The sequence below is a fragment of the Lampetra planeri genome, chromosome 12 (genome assembly GCF_965212315.1).
Source record: "Lampetra planeri chromosome 12, kcLamPlan1.2.h2, whole genome shotgun sequence".
Classification (NCBI taxonomy): Eukaryota; Metazoa; Chordata; class Hyperoartia; order Petromyzontiformes; family Petromyzontidae; genus Lampetra; species Lampetra planeri.
The window spans coordinates 388,987-411,762 of NC_136118.1; the positions used below are offsets into that span (position 1 = coordinate 388,987).

Consider the following 22,776-nt stretch of genomic DNA (forward strand, 5'->3'; position numbering starts at 1 on the left):
AGAAGCCCTTATCGGGATAACTTTCACGGTTTCCGGTGACCAGGGAATTGGACGACCTCCCCCGATGCTACTTCGCGGTGCTGCAACCGGCATTAAGATTGCAAGGTCGCGGCGAGGGGCCACTCGGCTACTGCGGTTGAAACGCACCCCCCACACCCACGCACGTATCGACGAGACAGGCAGAGGGGGACGGCACGGCATAATTTAACATGCCAAAAGGGGCTCGAGCGCGTAGTCGCTGATGGTTAGGATAATTACGCTTGAGCGCGTAGGCACCATTATTAGGGAAATTAGGGAAGTTGGGGAGTAAAGGCTGAAATTACGAATAATCAGACGTATGCAGAGGCCCGTGCATAAATTCCCACGGCAAGCCTTCGTGATGGACGCCGCCGCATAATTTGCATAACCAAGGCACCATGCATGAGAAAGGGATTAATTAGAATAAGCGCCGCAACACGCAGCGCATCTTATTAGCATAGCAAAGGCACCCCGGAACCGCCGCATGCGCCCTGACTGGCGCGCGCCCATTGTTAAAGAAAATTGGGAGGGCACCACAACAGTCGGAGCAGCATCTCTTTGATGTAGGGACGATAAAAGGGGGGCGAAAACGGGTAGATTGCTCTCTTGCTCCAGCATCAGGCCACGAGACGCTCTCCAGCCCAGCGACCCGGACGTCCGTGCAACGCATCGAGGTACGCAGCGAGGACGGGATCAACGGACCGCCGTGGGCACCTAACCGTGAGTAAGAAGGTGAATTAGTATCATAAGCTGATAAATAGGGAATAGGTCCAGGGGTAGTAGAATAGGCCAGCTTCGTCGATTCATACTGATTTAACATCAATTCCCAGGTAGCCGAAAATAAACCATTAATAACCCAGCGCAGCCTCGAGTGGTCTTACGAGTGAGTGGAGCGCGTGGTGCTGTGTGCAGGTGTGTGCGCTCGTAGCGTGGGGGGGGGGGGTCGGTGCGTCCACAGGTACCCGCTCCGTCTATCGCCGCAGGGACTCGCACGGTGTGAGGGCAGCGTCATTCGCCCTCCAACCCTGACCCCCGTTCAGAGCGTGTGATTGGTGGAGAGACAACGCAGCGTTTACAGGTGAACGAGAGCGGGCGGCGAGCTATGCCTCTCACACGAGCTCGCGGAGGGGCGGACCAGGGAGGGGAGCCGTCGGGCGATGAGAATCAGAATCAGAAACGGTTTTAATCGCCATGTAAGTTTGCACAGACAAGGAATTCACTATGGCGGGACGGTGCATACATTGAACAAGTAGGAATCTTAACTTATATAAAAGGTATACACTCTAACTATACTAACGTTACAAAGTCAAAGTAATACTAAAGGGCTAAAATCTTTAAAATAATGAATTAGTAGACCTTATAAAATGCGAAATGTAAAATGTTAATTCGCGTATTAAACAATCTTAAAATACAAAAATACAAATAAGATTACACGTTGTAAGTATGGAAAGGTGTAATTATATAGATAAAATGTTATAGTAAGTGTAACAGTCATTTTAAGTGTAAAAGTCATTTTAAGCCCTTGGCCTTGTTGAGGAGGCCAACAGCGGATGGGAAAAAACTGTTTTTATGACGTGAGGTTTTGGTCTTGATGGACCGCAGCCTTCTGCCGGAGGGGAGTAGCTGGAACAGAGAGTATCCAGGGTGCGAGGAATCGTCCGCAATCTTCCTCGCTCGCCTCAGGGTCCTCAAAGTGTGCAGGTCCTCAAGGGTTGGTAGATTACAGCCAATCACCTTCTCAGCAGTGCGGATGATACGCTGCAGTCTGCTCTTGTCCTTGGCAGTGGCAGCAGCGTACAAGACGGTGATGGAGGAGGTGAGGATGGACTCAATGATGGCTGTATAGAAGCACACCATCATTGTCTTTGGCAGATTAAACTCTTCAGCTGCCATAGGAAGTACATTCTCTGTTGAGCTCTCTTGATAAGGGAGCTGATGTTCAGTTCCCACTTGAGGTCCTGGGAAAGAATAGTGCCCAGGAAGTGGAAGGACTCAACATTGGTGACTGGGGAGTCGCACAGGGTGATGGGGGTGAGTGGGGCTGAATTCTTCCTGAAGTCCACAACCATCTCCACGGTCTTAAGAGCATTAAGCTCCAGGTTGTTCTGGCTACACCAGGTCACCAGGTTGTCAGCTTCCCTCCTATAGTCAGACTCATCCCCATCAGAGATTAGCCCAATGAGGGTGGTGTCGTCCGCAAACTTCAAGAGTTTGACGGACTGGTGACTGTAGGTGCAGCTGTTGGTGTACAGGGTGAATAGCAGAGGGGAAAGGATGCAGCCCTGAGGAGATCCGGTGCTGATTGACCTGGAGGCAGAAACTTGTGATCCCAGTTTGACACACTGCTTCCTGTCAGACAGAAAGTCTGTGATCCATCTGCAGGTGGAGTCTGGCACGTTCAGCAGGGAGAGCTTGTCCTGAAGCAGGCTAGGAATGATGGTGTTAAAAGCCGAGCTAAAGTCCACAAACAGGATCCTGGCGTAGGATGCTGCGGAGTCCAGATGCTGTAGGGTGAAGTGGAGGGCCATGTTAACTGCGTCATCCACAGACCTGTTGGCTCTGTAGGCAAACTGAAGGGGGTCCAGTAGAGGGTCTGTGATGGCTTTGAGGTGTGCCAGGACCAGGCGCTCAAAAGACTTCATTACCACGGAGGTAAGGGCGATGGGTCTGTAATCATTTAATCCTGTTGGCCTTGGCTTTTTGGGCACTGGAATGATGATGGAAGACTTGAGACAGGCTGGTACATGACATGTCTCCATGGAGGTGGTAAAGATGTTGGTGAACACTGGAGACAGCTGGTCCGCGCAGTGCCTGAGGGTGGCTGGAGAGACAGAGTCCGGCCCAGCTGCTTTGTGTGGGTTCTGCCTCTTGAAAAGTTTTTTAACTTCTCCCTCCTGAATGGAGATAGTTGTCTCTGTAGTGTGGGGTGGGATAGGGGCCTCTTGGGTGGGAAGGGGTAGTTCAGGACAGTCCAATTGTCTTTCAAATCTGCAGTAGAACTCGTTCAGGTCGTTGGCTAGGCGGGAGTCATTAGTGGTGTGGGGGGCTCTGGGCTTGTAGTTGGTGATCTGCCTGAGCCCTCTCCAGACAGAAGCAGAGTCGTTAGCAGAGAACTGGTGTTTTAGTCTCTCTGAGAACAATCGTTTAGCCTCTCTCACCGCCTTGCTAAACCTGTTCAACTCCTTGAATCTGTCTCTATCCCCACTCCTAAACGCTTCCTCCTTCTCCAACCTCAACCTTCTGAGCTTTGCTGAGAACCAGGGCTTGTTGTTGTTGAAGTTCACCCTGGTGCGTGTTGGAATACAGCAGTCCTCACAGAAGCTGATGTACGACGTCACAGCCTCTGTGAGTTCATCCAGACTATTGGTAGCAGTCGTGAACATATCCCAGTCAGTACAGTCCAAGCACGCCCGCAATTCCTCTATAGCCTCACTAGTCCACTGTTTATGTAACGGGTTTCGGAGACACTTGTAGAGGTAACTTCTGTATTACAACACAACACTCCAACAGTCCTGATACTATGTTACAGCCTAGGTACACAGCCTAGGTACACAGCCTAGATACTCTACTCTGGCTACGCTCTGAAACTCGCCCTCACAAGGTCGTAGAGTCGGGAGTTCCAGAGTCCCACCACTCGCTCTCACAACATCCCAGGGTCTTCAGATGGCTGGTCATGGGTCTTGGGTCTTGAGTTACAACTGGCCCCGATCGTCTAGGGAGCTCCCCTTTTTATGCCTAGTCCAACGAGGGGTGGGGCCGTGTGCGCCACCAGACATCCCACAGAGCACACACAGCCCCCCCCCCCCCCCCCCGTTGGCGGCGCCAAAAGGCTTAAGCGCCTGGGAACGCAACGCCTGGCGCCCAGAGGCTTAAGCGTCTGGACCCCCTGGGAACCCAGCGCCTGGCGCCCAGAGGCTTAAGCGTCTGGACCCGCCCGGGAACCCAGAGCCCCCAGCAGCCCCTCCCTTCTTATGTCACTACATTACCCCCCTCTACGTAGCCTCCAGCCGACCCGGCTGTCAAAAAAAAATACAATTGTACAATAAATTATTTGTTAACCATCAGAATGAGTGTGTGACAAATCAAGAAAAAAAAATGAGAAGAAAGCGCCTCTCCCCCTCCTGTGGTCACCGATGCAGAACAACACTGTATAAACACATATATGCAGGATGAACGCACGCCCCAATCGCCCACTATACATGATGGCAAGGTGAGTGGCGTCGCGTTGGGACGAGAGTTCGTGGGCGGGGGTCATGAAAATCGTTTGAGTTTTGAGCGAGTCCGAGTGGCAGGTCCATCGGTCGCGACGGAGGCGGGAGGGAACCGACGACCCGCTGTTGCGCATGTGTCCTGGGTCGCTGATCCCGCGAGCAAGCTTGTTCCCGCTGGGTCGGCCGTGGCGGGTTTCATTCCCAAGGTACCTGAGGGCGGGACAGCGGGACCTGCCCGAGAGTTAGAAGCAGCATCATCGCGGCGCGGCTCGTCAGACATGTCGCGCTCTCGGCCCCGGAGACGACGCACATTAGCACGGATGTGGTCGGCAATCTTAGCCTTAGGTGCGGGCTGTTTAATGTGCAATTGTACGTCGATCGGGGGGCAAACCTCCCTACCATACATAAGATAGAATGGCGAGTACCCCGTGGCAGCATGGGGCGCCATTCTATAGGCGGCCAAGACACCAGGTATGTGGAGATCCCAATCAGTCTGTGACTCAGACACCTGGTGGCTTAGCATGGAGGTAAGTGTCCTATGTAATCGCTCGACCATACCGTCAGTCTGGGGGTGATATGGCGAGGTGCGAATTTTGTGTGTCCCTAGCAGGTTGCACACATCCCGCAACAGGGTGGAAGAGAAATGTTTCCCTTGGTCGGTCAGCAGGCATTCGGGAGCACCCTTATCGAGGACGTAGCCCTGGAAAAAGGCTTCTGTAATGGCTGCTGCAGACTGGTTGGGGAGTGGCCAGGCCATGGCCCATCAGGTAAAATATTCGACCCCTACCAAAAGGTACTTACTACCCCGAGGAGTAGCGGGAAACGGACCCAAAATATCCAATGCGATGATCTCATTGACCCGGGAAACCTTAATGGATTGGAGCGGCGGGCAGGACGGCCTAGCAGGTGGTTTCCGCCATGCACATTCTGTGCAACCTTGCACAAGGTCAGCCACATCGTTTGACATGCCCGGCCAGAAAAATTCCAATTGGATTTTAGCTAGTGTTTTCTGAACACCCAAGTGCAAGAGGCGACTGTGGGTTTCCTACACAAGTCGCCCCCGCAGGGAGGCAGGCACCACCAATGTGTGGGATTGGGACCCCCCATCCCAATGCATGAGGACACCTTCCCGGATGACATATGATATGGGGCCCCCCTGCCCCCTGTGACCCTCGGCATCCCTAGCGCGGCGTCTCAATTTGAGGAAGGAGACGTCTTCCATCTGAAGACGTCCCCAGTCGTCCAAACCGAGGCCCAGCAATGCGTCCTGCGGAACTTGCGTGGAGGGAGCCCCGTGGTCCCCGACCCCATCCCCGGCCGCGGCCGCAAGGGATGGGGGCGGTACCCCGTCAGGCTGCCTACAACGCCCCGCACCCAAAAAACAAGCACAGCGCCCATTGTTCGGCAGTCGCGACAACCCGTCGGCGTTCCCGTGTTGAATCCCCTTGCGGTAAATGACAGTGAACGCAAAGTCCTGGAGGATCTCGAGCCAACGCGAGAGCTGTCCAGATGGTTGGTCCACTCGCAAGGCGTATTGTAGCGCCGCCTGGTCGGAGCGTACTGTGAAATGCCTGCCATACACGTATGGCCTGTACTGCTTTATGAAAAAAACGATAGCAAGCAATTCGCGGCGCGTCACGCAGTAACGTTGCTCCGCGGGCGACAGCACCCTGCTGCCATAGGCGACGACGCGCTCCACTCCATTGACAATTTGCGACAGCACCCCTCCAATTCCGGTGTTGCTGGCGTCTGTATCCAGAATGAACGGAGTGGTAAAATCTGGATAAGACAGGGTAGGAGCATCGACCAGTGCTTTTCGGATGGCATTGAACGATGCCTGTTCTAACTCTCCCCAGCGGAATTTGACCCCTTTGGCCGTTAATGCGTGGAGGGGCTTCGCGATGGATGCGAATCCCGCAACAAATCGTCAATAATATGAGGCGAAGCCGATAAAACTCCGCACCTCCCCAACAGAGGTAGGAGTTGGCCATGAGCGCACGCAATTTGTCTTTTCGGGGTCCGTGGCAATTCCCGAGCGGCTGACAATATGGCCCAAATAACGAACCGAATCCCTCATGAGGTGGCGCTTTTGCGGTTTGAATTTGAGGTTAGCCGCTCGCATTTTAAGGAAAACTGCCTTCAATCGCGTGAGGTATTCATCAAAAGTTTTGCTGAACACGATTACATCGTCGAGGTAGATTAGGCAAGAATCCCACTGGAGCCCAGCGAGGACCAGCTCCATCAGGCGCAGGAACGTCGCCGGGGCCGAGTGAAGGCCCATGGGAAGTCTGTTGAATTGGAACAGTCCCTGCGGCGTGCGAAAGGCCGTCTTTGGTTTGGATGCGTCATCAAGGGGTAGCTGCCAAAACCCCGAGAGGAGATCCAAGGTGGAGAAGTAGTGCGCACCTGCTAAGGCATCGAGCGACTCGTCCATCCTGGGAAGCAGGTAGGCGTCGGCCACAGAAATCTTATTAAGTTTCCTGAAATCAACACAAAAGCGGAGGCTCCCGTCATGCTTCTTAACAAGAACGATCGGCGCCCCCCATGGGCTATTTGATGGCGCAATGACATCGGCCGCCAACATATCGTTGACGGCCACCCGTACATGTTCCTTTTCGGCCGGGCTCAACCGGAATGGGTTTTGACGAATTGGAGCGGCATCACCCATGTCGATGTGGTGGCTTAGCAATTTAGTGCAGCCAATGTCGAATTTGCTTTGACTGAAAACGTCGGCGAAATCGCTCAGCAGCGTGCGTAATTTAGCATGCTGTAATGGTGACAAATCGGCAGAAGTGGAGCAAAGCGCGTCGAGCCATCCTGTGTCAGGACCTGGCTTGGCAACGGAAGAGGACTCGCACCCTACGTGACCCACGATCACATCTTCTGGCGGGGCTGGCGTCGCGTGAGCAAGCACCATTCCCTGACAGATAACGGCCGTTTTCAATCCCGCGTTAAGGACCTGGATAAAGGGGTCGTGGTCGCTTCGCACGAGTGTTTGTGCACACACGAGGTCCGACACCCACTCAGCTGAACGCGAAGGCCCGATCACAGCACCCCCCATGAACGCGTCGTAATCAAGGGGTTTACGAAACCGGAGGGGAACTAACATCTGAGAGCCGGGAGGAATGTGAATTGTGCACGCCGCCAACGCCTGCACCGTCGTAGATGCGGAGTGCAACCGAGTGGGTGTGGGTAGGAAGGCCATGCGTCGGCCGGAGGGGAGCTCAATACACCCTTTGTTAATGAGAATTTTAATGGGCATCTTCCCCAAGAAATCTGTTCCGAGGAGGCACGGAACGGCGAGGGTTGATGAGACCAAAATGGGCCCAACTAATTGGACGTCAGCATTTCGGATCTGAGCATTGATCCGTCCGGTGATGCCCAACGAACCCCCATTTGCGGCATAGCATGGCACATCAACTGGCTGCAAGGGACGGCATGTATCGGGCAGAATGTTATAAATTATGTCTGAAATGATGGTCGCCGACGTACCCGTATCGATCAACATACGAACATCAACGCCCTCGATGGAACCCACTACGGCAGAGGACCCTGCCGCCGCAGCAACGACCCTATGGGCCAACTCGGACCATTGACCTGGTCCGAGCGCCCGGTTGTTCAATGATGGGCCCGAATCCCCCTCCTCCGAAGCATGACTCCCCTGTGTGGTGTGAGGGTGCGTGCTTGTTGTAAGTGGGGGCCGAGAGTGCGAGGTGTCGTGACTCGCCTGGGTATGCCGAGGATACGGTGGTGGCCGAGGCGCCGGAGGTCCTGAAGTCCGGCGTCGGGGGACCCGGCAGCCGGACGCCACATGGCCCCGAAGGCCACAGTTGTGGCAGACGATGGACGCCCCGTCCTGGCACAAGATTGGCCGGTCCCGCTGGTGGTGATCTCGCTGGGATCGCCAGTTGGACGATCCGCGATTTTCTGTTGCCGCGAAGGCCTGATGAGGCCCCGAATGCACGTCATAGGCTTGTGCATCAGGTGGGCCTGCGCAGGCGGCGATGGTCGTGTCCTCATCGGAATGTAGGTGTGCTTGGATGCACCTGGCAGCACGTAGCGACGTGAAGTCATCGTCGTCGTCGGCTGTCGGCATGGCAACTCGAAGCTGGCGGGCCAAGCTCATGAGCTTCTGCAGCACGAGTGACTCCAGAGCGTCTTCATCCATGCGAGGGTAGGCAACCCGCGCCATGGCCAGCAGCGCGCTGCGGTACCCCATCGCCGACTCGGAGGCCTTCTTCCTCCTCGCATCGAAGCGGTGACGTGCTTCAGACGGGGGTCCATAAATCAGCCGCATCTGATGAAGGGCATCCGTGAGCGTGGCACGTTTCGCCCGTGGCACCGCAAGGAGTGCTGCGAGGGAGTCGTCGTCGAGCATGGCCGGGAGGCCCTGGAGCGCTTCATACTCCGACCAGCCGGACGTCTCTATAAGAGAGACGAACCGGCGTTCGAACACTGCCCACTCACCTCCCTCTGAAGAAAATGCCTTGAGTGCCGGCAGGCGTTGCTGGACGTGAGCCCCGCGCTCGTTGCCTGGCAACCCGGCTGAAGCTGGCTTCGCGTTCCCAGCGCTGTCACTCGGCGGTGAGGGACGCAGCGCTGATGACGCGGCGTTGCGAGGTTACAAACAGCTGTCACCCGGCGGTGAGGGACGCAGCGCTGATGACGCGGCGTTGCTAGGTTGCAAACAGCTGTCACCCGGCGGTGAGGGACGCAGCGCTGATGACGCGGCGTCGTCGGGTTGGCCCACGCTGGGCCCGGAAGTGACGTCGCTCCCAGCGGTCATTGCTCCCCCGGCAGAAGTGACGACACACCCGGATGTATTTGTGGCGGGAACGGCTGCCATCTTTGTGTGGGAGCCGGCGGAATGGCGCGGCCGCTGCGCCGCCTTTCTCCCTCCTGTCTCCGCCTGTGAGAGACGCATGTCGTCCAGGATGGAGACGGTGGCGTGGAGCAGCTCAGTGAGGCGAAGCAGCGTTTCCTCCATTGCTGCTCCCGACGCTGGAGGAGGATCGGCAGGTGTGGTGGACGACTGCTCAGCCGGCGGTGCGGCGTCGTTGTCGGCCCGAGTTAGCTGCCCCGTCGCCGCTTGCTCCTCAACATCGCCGTCAGGACTGAAGGTACGTGGCTTACTTCTTGTCTCCATTGCCACTTCTGACGCCAAATGTAACGGGTTCCGGAGACACTTGTAGAGGTAACTTCTGTATTACAACACAACACTCCAACAGTCCTGATACTCTGTTACAGCCTAGGTACACAGCCTAGGTACACAGCCTAGATACTCTACTCTGGCTACGCTCTGGAACTCGCCCTCACAAGGTCGTAGAGTCGGGAGTTCCAGAGTCCCACCACTCGCTCTCACAACATCCCAGGGTCTTCAGATGGCTGGTCGTGGGTCTTGGGTCTTGAGTTACAACTGGCCCCGATCGTCTAGGGAGCTCCCCTTTTTATGCCTAGTCCAATGAGGGGTGGGGCCGTGTGTGCCACCAGACATCCCACAGAGCACACACAGCCCCCCCCCCCCCCCGTTGGCGGCGCCAAAAGGCTTAAGCGCCTGGGAACCCAACGCCTGGCGCCCAGAGGCTTAAGCGTCTGGACCCCCTGGGAACCCAGCGCTTGGCGCCCAGAGGCTTAAGCGTCTGGACCCGTCCGGGAACCCAAAGCCCCCAGCAGCCCCTCCCTTCTTATGTCACTACACTTTGCTGAGAACCAGGGCTTGTTGTTGTTGAAGTTCACCCTGGTGCGTGTTGGAATACAGCAGTCCTCACAGAAGCTGATGTACGACGTCACAGCCTCTGTGAGTTCATCCAGACTATTGGTAGCAGTCGTGAACATATCCCAGTCAGTACAGTCCAAGCACGCCCGCAATTCCTCTATAGCCTCACTAGTCCACTGTTTAAATGTCCTCACAGCAGGTTTACAGAGCTTTAGTTTCTGCCTGTATGCAGGAATTAGGTGGACCATGACATGGTCAGAGTGTCCCAGTGCTGCTCTGGGGACGGCGTGGTAGGCTCTACTGACTGTAGTGTAACAGTGATCCAGAGTGTTCCCTTCTCTGGTAGGGCATTTAATGAATTGTCTGTATTTGGGGAGTTCGTGGCTGAGATTACCTTTGTTAAAGTCGCCAAGTACGATAACCAGCGAATCTGGATTTGCTCGCTCCACACTTAGAATCTGGTCGGCGAGCATGCGTTGGGCCTCTTTAACCTGAGGTCCCGGCGACAAATATACTCCGACCAAAATGAACGACGCGATCTCGCGAGGCGAGTAGAAAGGTTTACAGTTTATAAAAAATGATTCAAGGAACGGAGAACAATGTTGCAGAATCACTGTGACAGCTACACACCAGCCACTATTAATGTAAAAACATATACCACCGCCTTTCGTCTTGTCGGAGAGTGCTATGTCCCGATCCGATCTTACGAGTTGGAAGCCTGCCAGTTGTAACGCAGTGTCTGGGATCAAATCACACAGCCATGTCTCTGTGAAGCATAAAATAGAAGATAAAATAAAGTCTCTGTTTTTCACCATCAGTAGCTGAAGTTCGTCCATTTTGTTACATAGTGAACGTACATTGGAGAGGAAAAAGCTCGGAAGCACTGTTCGGATCCCGCGTCTGCGTAGCCGTACTAGAGCCCCCGACCGTTTACCCCTTCGGCGTCGTTTTGCTGCTTGAGTAAAGCCTTGCGTGGTTGTGACTAGAATGCCCACTAATTCTGCCGCTGCAAGCAGAAAAGTGGGAAATAAGTCCACAGGAATTGTTTCCCTGATGTTTAGAAGTTCGTCTCTTGTCAGAGAACTCCGAAAATATTGGCAGAACACTGAATTAACAGACAAAACAAGACACAACAGGGCCCACCGACTCGCTGAGGCTACCATCATCAGCGCCATCTTCTCACCAGCACGGGTGAGCTGAGCAGCAGGCCTCCCTCACCAGCACGGGTGTGCTGAACAGCAGGCCTCTCCCAACAAAGGTGTGCTAAGCAGCAGGCCCCTCTCACCAGCACGGATGTGCTGAACAGCAGGCCCCTCTCACCAGCACAGGACACAGGTGTGCTGAACAGCAGGCCTCTCCCAACAAAGGTGTGATGAACAGCAGGCCCCTCTCACCAGCACAGATGACTGAACAGCAGGCCTCTCTCTCACCAGCACAGGCGATCAAGCAAAACAAGACAAAAACAGGGCGCACCGACCGGCCGAGGCTGCCATCATCGGCGATGGCAGCAGCTGGTCGCAGAGTAGCAAAGGGTCGGCAAACGGCGGAGCCCCAGCCATCGGCACGCAGCAGGGAGGGACCTCGGGGACCAGCGGCCCCAACAGGTCCTTCTAGCGTTTGCCTCCCACAGCAATGTACTTGTCCGTTTTCTTACAAATTATGCACAAGGCAGAAAGCACAGGACCAGCACAAGTTACTGGCAGGCCGGTCCTGGACCTAAGTTTGTTTGTGGGACAATCAACTGCAGCGATACTAACGTTACTACCTGATGGCACAGACTGGCCTTGATCTTGAGCTTCAGGACGCTGTGTGGCCCGTTTCTCGGCCGCATCCAAGCGCTTTTTGTCAATGACACGACAATGTTTGTATGTTTCTGCTATTCTCCGATTCTCTCCTTGCAAAAAAAGCCACCGTTTGACGCAGTTTCTGAATGTATCCCACCGTGTGCGTGTAAAATCCTTTGTTTCTTCTTTCTTTATGGACGTGAGATGCATGTAGCATTGTTTAAAATACTTTTTACGGACTTTTAAAGGTGGTCTGGTCGTAATTTCCTCCTCTTTACTACTCGATATTGACAACAAGGGCGCAGACATCTTGGACTAATGTTTACCTCTCGTCCCAAAAAAGTGGCCACCTTATTGGTCTAGCGGGAAGCACGTGAAGATTGTTCCGCGAAGCCTCATCACTGATGATCAAACTATGATTACGCGAGGAAAGAAATATTGCCGACTTTAAACAGTAATAAAAAATAAACTGCAGGATTAGACATGGAGAACTTTTATTTTCACGCCCAAAAACAATAGATCTTTTTATTAGAATGAAAAGAATTTAGTGCCCCATATATGGGAACGGGATTAAACGTAAAACGTCTTCACCTTATGGCCTATATTTGGCAAATCTAGAATTAATCCCAGCAACGTAGCATCTACATAACAAAGGCTCAGTCCCATTTACAGCAGCCGCACCTTTACAGCAGCCGCACCTTAACAACTCTTGGAACCTCCCAGTTCAACCAGTCTACACAACAAAGGCTCATTCCTAGCAGCGACTTCAGCCGCACCAACCTCTACATAACAAAGGCTCAGTCCCATTTACAGCAGCCGCACCTTAACAACTTTTGGAACCTCCCAGTTCAACCAGTCTACACAACAAAGGCTCATTCCTAACAGCGTGCTTCAGCTGCACCGAACCTCACAACAATAATATCCAGGGGCCTACCTTGGCTCCTCCCACCCTCAACCAGTATATATACAAGGACGGTTTTCTTGGAATTTCTCTTACTTGATACAGCAATCGTGCTGTGCCGGTTCCACCTGAAGACGGAAGCTTGTGTTGCCTCCGAAACGTCGTGATTTTTATTTTATTTTTATTAATTTTAATTGAAACATTTTTACCTACGTGACTTTACCGAAAAAACATAATATGAATCCTTGCAGTAATGAAAGCTTCAAATCTAGAATACATTTTAAGCGTACCCTTTGTAGTTTAAGGGACACGCTACCTCTAAATGTATTACTTGTCCATCTCTCTGTGTCTTTATATGTCTGGCTCTGTCTCTTTTGTTTGTATGTCTTAAATGAGTATCTGGTGCAGTGTCGAAACATCAGCAATGGGTAGACAAAGGTGGCAGAAAGCAGAGGTGTGGACTCGAGTCATGTGACTTGGACTCGAGTCAGACTCGAGTCATGAATTTGATGACTTGCGACTCGACTTGGACTTGCATAACAATGACTTTGTCCCACCTATGAGATGTGGACTCGAGTCATGTGACTTGGACTCGAGTCAGACTCGAGTCATGAATTTGATGACTTGCGACTCGACTTGGACTTGCATAACAATGACTTTGTCCCACCTCTGGCAGAAAGTAGTCCTAGCCCACACCGTCCTCGTGTATAAAAAACGCATAGAGCGAGCCTCATTGCAACGTTATCTGCACAGACCATGACTGAACAAGCCATGATCATCAAATAACTATTAAGGGTTTTACAGCAGCATCCAGGTAACATTCAGGCAAAGCCAGCATTTCCATTGGCAGTAGTACATTATGTGAGCAACAATTAACTATTTGGCTTTCATGTTTAAATGGCTGCAGTGAGACTTACATCTGGAAAATTTAGGCTTCCAGAGATAATAAAACCAGAGCAATTTTTTGTGATAGGTGCAAAACCATTCTTTATGGACTACAAAGCATACCTTTGGTTTATTTTAGACCAAGCAAAATGAGCTGCCAATCACCATTGTCACCAATGTCTCCTGTTTGGAGGAACAAAAATCATTTGATGTTCGACAATATACGTGACATGGCTTATTGAAGTCGACAAGTCCTTTGTCAGGATATGCGTAGATATGAAAACTGCACTCAACCCCCATGGTCGCCCCCGTGATACGTGGATCAAACAAATCATTTGAGACACTGGTATGGCAGTAAGAGCAGTTCATACGAATGCTGTCGCAAGAGGTCACACTATTTTGACACGCATCATGTTATCTTTGGTTTGGGCACCGTGCTTGTAGCTTGGTGGCATCCAAAGCAGCGGTGGCAGCTAAAAGGGGTAAATTGCCCCAAGCCTCGCATAATAGACGTCCATAACTAGGATTGACACCTTTTCCACTGTAAACCAAACCGTAGACCAAACCCAGATATATCTCTCAGCCTAGGTCTATCAAAACTGTGCAGTTAACTGGAATAGTTCAACACAACACCAGATGTCAGTACAAGTCAACTGTTGCCATCTGAATAGAGGTGCCAATTCCCTGGGAACCCTGCCCAATACAGACCTGTGGATTCTACCCTGGGCCTCCCAGAAGCTCTGGGTGGCCTTTCCCGTACCAAAGAAAATTCACACAACCACACTGGGTTATCTGGACACCAGGCTTTGCCTGACATTTTTATTGGACATGGTCACGAGGTCACCGACAACGCCTCGCTCGCTCCCAAGGCAAGGGAATGTGCATTGTGTGTTTGTGAAACTGAAGGAACGGACACAAACTTGAACAGGTGGCAACAATTTGCCCCGTGGACACGCACCAGCGATCCGACCGCTGCCTTTGACACTGCCGATCACGAGTCAGACAGTGGAATGTGGACTACAACTGCAGTTGAGTTTCATCAAGGAATGGTGATAGATGTGCTGGAATGTTTCAGATCCTCTAGTTTTCAGGTTCATCGGAGCAATGTCCTACCACCAGAAGGTGCACATGCTCCACGCCATCTCTCCAGTTGTGTATTTATTCTTGATCTTTGTCAAATGGTCATGAACATGGAACCCTCTATATCATGTGCAGCCCAAGTGACTCCTTCTGCTGCTCCTGCTCCATCACACATCGAGGTCGTACGAGGCCGGGGGTTCCCGCTCACTGGTGCGCCGGGTCCTGATAGAGACAATCGGGTGGTGTGACTTGGCGTGGCCCAGCGCCGGGTAGTGCTGGCGATAGGCGAGCACAGCACACGCCAGCCCAAGCAGCGAGCCCACCAGCACATCTATACGCCATTCAACACACGACGAACACACAGAGGTTACGCCGATCTCTTCCCTCATGTGTCCAGAGTTGAATTGTATTACTTCACCAGGTCCTAAGTAAAGACCATAATTTTCAGAAGAGTTCCGAGATGCATCATGCACAGATATCAGATAGGCATTCCAATAAAATCAAACTAAGTAAACACAAGCAAGTACAGGAAGTCTTATATTTGCACTGCTCATATTTATGTTGTTTCACTATAACGTCGTTTTGAAAAATGTAAAAATAAGAATGCAGTAGTTTGGGCAGCGTACCTGATGACACACAATGCCACAGCGCCCCCAAAAGGGCACTCAAGCGTCAGTGTTGACAACATCGCCATGTATGTATGTTGAACTACTTTCGCACCGTACGTAATGCTGGATACTGGAATACCCTCTCGAAATGCAATCTCCGCTGCCATCTGTGGTGAGTACTCTGTGTTAACTCATATATTGAAACTAGTTACAGTACACAGGCAATCCTTGACTTATGAACGGATTCCGTTCCCAAGACCTGTTTGTAAGTCAGAACAGTTTGTAAGTCAGAACCCAATAGTGTACTGTATTTAAATGGACATACGATCAATGTTATGTATTATGGGTCTACAAAAAAGGGAAGAATTCTTAAACTCATAAATACGAAATATTGAACATGTGCATGTAATACTGTGATAATGAATGTATAGTAAATAAAACGTTAACTAAAGTAACATGAAACATGACTTTACCGAAAGACCTAAAGAATATGAATTCCTGCAGTCACAAAAGCTTTAAGTCAAGCCTTATGGAAACTCGTTCATAAGTGCAGATGTTCGTAAATTGAGCGCTCGTAAGTCGGGGACTGCCTGTATATCTTTTTGGAGAAATTTTGTAATTTCTTTGGTACATATTTAATACTAGCTTTTTTGCCCGTCCAAGGACGGATGCATATTTGCAGCAAATCTGAAATATTCAATAGAAAAATTGTTCAGCTCATGATTATTAATGAGGGAGGGGTGCGGTATGTGGAGTGCACGACCTTCTTGTGCATTAGTGTAATTTTCCACGCGGGCATGAATATTAATGGTGGGGGGCCTCTTTTGCAGTGACGTCATGTACGGATGTAGCAGTGTGCTGCATAGATTTGTTTTTACCGTCACTTTCTGTAAAGAAACGTCATATTTGAAGCGATTTTGCGTAATAAATTATTTAATTTAGCTCGACCTTCCTCTGCATTAGTGTAAAAATCCACCGACTCATGAATATTCATGAGGGAGGGGAGTGTGCCTCATATGGAGTGACGTCACGTGGAGGGGTGGGCCTCATGTGGAGTGACATCACACACAGGTCACACATTCTTGGCTCATTATATTAGTCATTTGATTAACTTTTTCAATAAAGAAACGTCAAATTTCAAGCGAATTTGCGTAAAAATATTTCTTTCCGCTTGACCTTCTTCTGCGGGGGTGTAAAAATCCACCCGCTCATGATTATTAATGACGGGGGGGGGGCTCTTTTGCAGTAACGTCACGTTTGGATGTAGCACTGTGCCGCAGATATTTATTGTAAAGAAATGTCATATTTGAAGCGACTTTGCGTAATAAATGATTAAATTCAGCTGGACCTTCCTCTGCGTTTGTGTAAAAATCCATCCACTCATGAATATTAATGAGGGGGTGTGGGCCTGTGGTGTGACGTCACGCGGGGGGGTGGGCCTCATGTGGAGTAACTTCACGCGGGGGAGTGGGCCTCATGTGGAGTGACGTCACGCACGGGGACACATACATTCTGGGCTTATTATAGTGATTATTTCTAAAAAATTTATTTAAAAAATTCACCCCAGGAACGTATCCTAAATTTATATATTTAGTCAATAGTAAAATAGGTTTTGATTTTACATTGTTTTGCCTAACATCGTGTTTTCCAGGAACGCATCCCCAACAGAAATAGAGTGTTAATGACTGACTACCAAGATCAATACTATATGCCCACCGTTACTGTACAGCATTGGGAGATGTGGTAGCATTTACAAGCCGTAATAATTTACAATGACTAGATAAAAAATACTTTTCTCGTGATCTGCAATGGCCCCGACTGAATTATTCTGCTTAATTCAACCTGCAGTTGAAATCAGATGGTAAACTAAAAATACACCACTGTTTTACATTTCTGAAAAAAAAATACTTAATTTTTACAAATGACACATATCTACTTAAACACATTTAAATCATTATTTACTTTAAAAAAATATAAATGTTTATCCTCAAAGCCATCCTGTAAAATCTCTCTCCCATATTTTCCACAGTTTTTGTTGGTGTCAGCACGAGTGCAGTCTCACCCTGCCAGTGGTGCTTGTAGTCACATGTGCGGGACAGGGCGATCACGGCTGCGCTGTGGAGGGGCAGCAGCGCCAGGCAGAGGCGCCACGCCCTGCCCCGTCCGCCCTCCGAGAAGCAGTGCAGCTTTCCCGCCATGTAGAGCGCTGTGAAGCCCAGCCCTGCAAACGCAACTACGCAAAGAAAAACATCCCCTGTATAGTGGCCTGTGACGGACTGTTGGGGCAGTTACTATTGGCCACATTTACAGACACGTATGCAAACGCCCGGAAATATACACACACTCGCGCAAACACAAACTCCCACTGTGCACCGTTATTCCCAAATGTCTCCTGTGCGATGCAGTGTTGTGGAGATGTGCAGCTTGTGGTCGACAGTCGTGAATGTCCACACCTCGACACAAAGTCAAGTGGGACCTTGATTGGTCATTTCTGGTGTGAAGCCCTCCCTGGCACATTGATGTCTTCTGAACCAGCCGGCCCTACAGCCAGTTGCCAGGATCTGTTCTCGCTCTTTTGCAACCTCCCAAGACAGGGACACAACTTCCATCACAGAAGCAAGTTTCGTACATGAGGAGTGGCCACTTGGGAAGCTCTTGCGACCCTCGATGACGTCGTCAGGAGCACCAGAGCACTGTAGGTCACTGGTCTGCTTGCCGTCCGGAAAACACCGGAAGAAAAAGTCTGGCCTCGGCCTGTCAACACGCACAGCGGTCGTAATTATTTCCAAATGATGCATCATCGTTCTCGTGCTTTTACAGTTAGGATCAGACCTGTTGGGTAAGCCGAGCACAGCTGTTGTGCTGTAATCGCAGGTTTCCTTGCCCGACTCACCTCCCCACGATCAGCTTCACAGTGTTGGTTAGAACGCCGTTCAGGGCCAGTGCCAACGAGGAGGCTGGGGGAACAGAAGCCACAACCCCTCGTCAGTGCAGATTACCTGTGCCGCTCGCGCTTCCTCTTTAAGAATTACGCTCCGGCTCTTTCACCGACATTAGAAACAAAACCGCACCCCAACCCTTCAAGAGTGACTTCACGTCACCATGAATGGGGGGGGGGGTTGCACAGTGAAGAAGTCTTTCGCCGCCGGTGTGATTCCTACCGAGAAGCGCATGCGTGGTGTCGGCCCGGTTGTGACACTGCAGAAACCAGCATATGAAGATTGCCACCAGCGGAGCAGAAAATGAGATGGCCTGAGGGCAGTGGTAATGACAGCAGAACAGCAACGGTTATGGGTTCAGGTTTTCATGAGCATGGTGCTTTAGCTGACATGCAATACCTTTTTTGTATGTATATTGAACTACTTTTGGGTACATTTGGGCACGGGAAATAGAGTTTGAAACAAGGAAGAACATTAACTAGCATCACTGGTTGTCTGTTAATGCTACGAGGGTGCTCATTGGTAACGCTCTTGCCTCACAGCAACAAGGGCCTGGGGTCAATGCCCATCTCGGATTCCTTTTTTTGTGAGGTTTATCTGTTCTCCCCCATTTCTGCACAGGTTTCCTGTGGGGTTTTGGGTTTCCTCCCATAGTTTAATAAAACACACTCATGCACACAAACTGATATTGCCCAAATATCCCAATGCTAAAAAATTACATGAAAATTACTCTACTGGGATTAGACAAAAGCAACATCGCTCCCTCCTGCGATAACTTGGCAGAACTCTCCTGAAAAAGAGACTTTGAGACTCGGCGAGGCTTTCTCGGGTAAACAAGCGCAGCAATAACAATAATAACACAACTAAGTAATGCTGCTGCTCTCCATACAAACATGATGGACGTGGGGAATACGTCCTTCTCCACGAGAGGGTTGCGGTACAGCCACATCTCCTCGGGCTGGATCTTCCTCTCAAAGGGCTGCAGGCTCTCGCTCCACCTGCCCCCAAGCACGCAACGACGACAACAACATTCGTCATTAAGAGATGGCGACATCCCCACTGTGTTTTACGCCAGGCTAGGTACACTTTGACGCCACGCATATGGGACAGCGAGCACACGCAGTTGGCAGCAGCAGCAGCAGAGTGGCGTGTTTCTGGACCTGGCTCTGGTGACAGCGTGGCATGGTGTGGAAGAGATCACATTGCCGAATTCACCCAACTCCTAAGGTGACAATTTCCCTCAACTTTCGCCATTTTCCAGCATCAGATTAAATTGCAATGTGGGGCGGGGGGGGCCCTACGGTGTATTGTGCAACTGGATGCAAATCCCCAGTGTGATCTGCGGGTCCCGTTAAGAATTCAGTGCCTTCCTGACACGAACAGCAGCAGACGCTGTTGGCTTTTAAAACCACAGGTTTGGTCGTTTCAAGTTGCCTCATTCCTCTGCCGCCGCCACTACCATAGGGGGCAGCGCCACACCTTTGGGGCTTTCCACTGCAGACCAAAACCCGGGACACGTTTCTAGTGGTTTAAGTCAGGGGTCGACAACCAAAATGTTTTTCAAATTCAGTATTCAACAAAAAAACCACGAACCGCAATGCGTGTGGTGAATACGAGACGGTGATCCTTAATAATGTAATGAGATAGTGACATCTACTGGTTGGAACAGGGAAGCACAGGTACAGGCACCATTATAAACATTATCCAATCCCCAAAGGGAGAAGTATCTAGGCCAAAGGTGAAGGGCAGGGCCGGCCGAGAAAATGCGAGAACCGGCGAGAAAGTTCCACGAGAGGGCGTGGCCGGAGGCGGAGCCTAGCCGTGCCTACAGCAATACACGCGGAGGCGGACTCGGTGTGTGGAGTCTTGGGTCCGGACTGCTTCGCTGCTCGCCGTCATCTCTCTCCGTCGTTCGGCCACGTGGCGGATCTCCTGTGGACTTCCATCGCCCTCCCCAGCACGCCGTCAGCCAGAGGCGAGACTGGGAGCGGACGGGCGGAACCCGCGGTGTGATCGACCGTGTGATCAACCGTGTGTGTAGTCTGTAGAACGTTAATATATCAGTGTGTGCTTGGAGAGGAAGCCGATAACGTTGGCCTGTGCTGTGCCCGTACGTGGAATAAAGAAGAGTGCAATCTACACGACGTGTCGCGGAAGTCGCTCATTACAATAAAAAACGTCCCGAACAGTCATTCATGTGACGCATGCGGCTCCAGAGCCACAGGTTGCCCACACCTGTCCATGGTAAACTGGACTACCATGGTGAACTGGACTATCATGGTGAACTGGACTCACATGATGAACTGGACTCACATGGTGTACTGAACTCCCATGGTGAACTGGACTCGCACAGTAAACTGGACTCCCATGGTGAACTGTACTCCCATGGTAAACCGGACTATCATGGTAAACTGTACTCCCATGGTAAACTGGACTCACATGGTGAACTGGACTCACATGGTGCACTGGACTCCCATGGTAAACTGGACTCACATGGTGAACTGGACTCACATGGTGAACTGGACTCACATGGTGCACTGTACTCCCATGGTAAACTGGACTCCCATGGTGCACTGGACTCCCATGGTAAACTGTTCTCCCATGGTAAACTGGACTCCCATGGTAAACTGGACTTCCATGGTGCACTGGACTCACATGGTGCACTGGACTCCCATGGTAAACTGGACTTCCATGGTGAACTGGACTCACATGGTGCACTGAACTCACATGGTAAACCGGACTCACATGGTAAATTGTACTCCCATGGTAAACTGTACTCCCATGGTAAACTGGACTCCTATGGTAAACTGGACTTCCATGGTGCACTGGACTCACATGGTGCACTGGACTCCCATGGTAAACTAGACTTCCATGGTGAACTGGACTCACATGGTGCACTGAACTCACATGGTAAACCGGACTCACATGGTGCACTGGACTCCCATGGTAAACTGTACTCCCATGGTAAACTGGACTCCCATGGTAAACTGGACTTCCATGGTGCACTGGACTCACATGGTGCACTGAACTCACATGGTAAACCGGACTCACATGGTAAATTGTACTCCCATGGTAAACTGTACTCCCATGTTAAACTGGACTCCCATGGTAAACTGGACTCCCATGGTGCACTGGACTCACATGGTGCACTGGACTCCCATGGTAAACTGGACTTCCATGGTGAACTGGACTCACATGGTGCACTGAACTCACATGGTAAACCGGACTCACATGGTAAATTGTACTCCCATGGTAAACTGTACTCCCATGATAAAATGGACTCCCATGGTGCACTGGACTCACATGGTGAACTAGACTCACATGGTGCACTGAACTCCCATGGTAAACTGTAATACCATGGTAAACTGGACTCCCATGGTAAACTGGACTCCCATGGTAAACTGAACTCCCGTGGTAAACTGGACTCACATGGTAAACTGGACTCACATGGTGCACTGGACTCCCATGGTAAACTGGACTCACATGGTAAACTGGAATACCACGGTAAACTGGACTACCATGGTAAACTGTACTCCCATGGTAAACTGGACTACCACGGTGTACTGGACGTCTATGGTCAGGGGCCGGCAAACAAAACAAGATGCTTTTCTTTTCATTTCAAGAGCCGCACTGCAGTCCTGAAAGAGCCGCAGGTTTTCCCGACCCCTGGGCGAAGTCTATCGACACCGTGGAGTGAACCGACAGCTCAGCACCAAACCAGCACGTCTCGGTACACAGATAGCAAACTCCGGACACGTGGCAACCCTCTCCGCCACCACCACCAACCACCTCATCATCATCATCCAGCACCACCTCATCGTGTCCTCACCAGAAGACGCCAAACAGCAGAACTCGCACGGCCACCTCGGCGCTCAGCTCCAGGGTCCCGCGCTCCGCCTTCCGCGCCATCGCCTCGCCGCTCGGCGTGGGCCCCGTGCGACCCGCGGCGTCGCGGACACTGGCGGGGGGGGGTCCCCCGCGTTCCCGCGCCACTCCCCCTTCGTACGTGGCGGCCCCTGGGCGGAGCGAAGAGGGTGATGGGGTGGAGGTTCCGAATCGACGAGGTCGGCCGAAGCGGTGAGGCGGCTCCGGGAGGCGGCAGACCCAGCAGCGTCCCCCCCCACGGGGCCCGTGCGCCCCCTGGCGTAGGGACGCCGTAGCACCCTCGACCGGTCCCGCTCCCGCGGGGCCCGGCCCGGCAGCCCAATGGCCCCGACGGTCGGAGTCGCGGAGTTAGCCCGGGCCACGACGTGGGGCCGAGGAGGGACCTGGGGTCTCTCATTCCTCCCCGCTGTCGTTGTTGCCTCTGAGCGCAGCCACATGGACCGGCGCTTTGTAGAGCAGAAGGGTCCTGGTGGCCAGGATTTAGATGGGGGCTCTCTGTGCGAATTGACTCCCCGGTGCGGTTGTAACTCAATAGCCACGCTACTGAATGGGGCCTCTGAGGAACGCCATTTCTCATTTTGTGTTTTGTATTTTATGTTCTTGCGTCGCGAATCAGGTCCCCCATTGTAAAACTGTGAAATTGGCCAATAATAACACCCCATTTCTGGGATTTCATATCGGAGCATCATTGCCCACCGAGTGGAAAAAACCCAGAAAAAGCATTGAGATTCACTTGTCAGGGAGGCTGT

At 51.7% G+C, this 22,776-nt stretch overlaps 1 protein-coding gene across 1 annotated transcript; it reads right to left on the reverse strand.

The window, feature by feature from the left end:
- Nucleotides 1–14,303: 14,303 nt before the first annotated feature.
- Nucleotides 14,304–22,128, reverse strand: LOC144721467 (phospholipid phosphatase 4-like). The gene is made up of 7 exons (XM_078599093.1): nucleotides 21,972–22,128; nucleotides 19,032–19,140; nucleotides 18,365–18,455; nucleotides 18,097–18,160; nucleotides 17,833–17,957; nucleotides 17,266–17,436; nucleotides 14,304–14,926 (listed from the first exon to the last, which is right to left on the reverse strand). Exons 1-7 carry the CDS (start codon nucleotides 22,049–22,051, stop codon nucleotides 14,763–14,765), a joined length of 804 nt encoding a protein of 267 aa, XP_078455219.1. The 5' UTR covers nucleotides 22,052–22,128; the 3' UTR covers nucleotides 14,304–14,762.
- Between the last annotated feature and the right edge of the window lie 648 nt (nucleotides 22,129–22,776).

What these genes read in the sequence shown, in the direction of transcription:
- LOC144721467 (XM_078599093.1), bottom strand. Translation starts at nt 22,051, where the DNA reads ATGGCGCGGAAGGCGGAGCGCGGGACCCTGGAGCTGAGCGCCGAGGTG. An exon ending in CACCACGCATGCGCTTCTCG is followed by an intron (nt 18,161 to 18,364) that starts GTAGGAATCACA and finishes CTGTTCCCCCAG; the next exon opens with CCTCCTCGTTGGCACTGGCC. An exon ending in CTACAAGCACCACTGGCAGG is followed by an intron (nt 14,927 to 17,265) that starts GTGAGACTGCAC and finishes AATGGCGTATAG; the next exon opens with ATGTGCTGGTGGGCTCGCTG.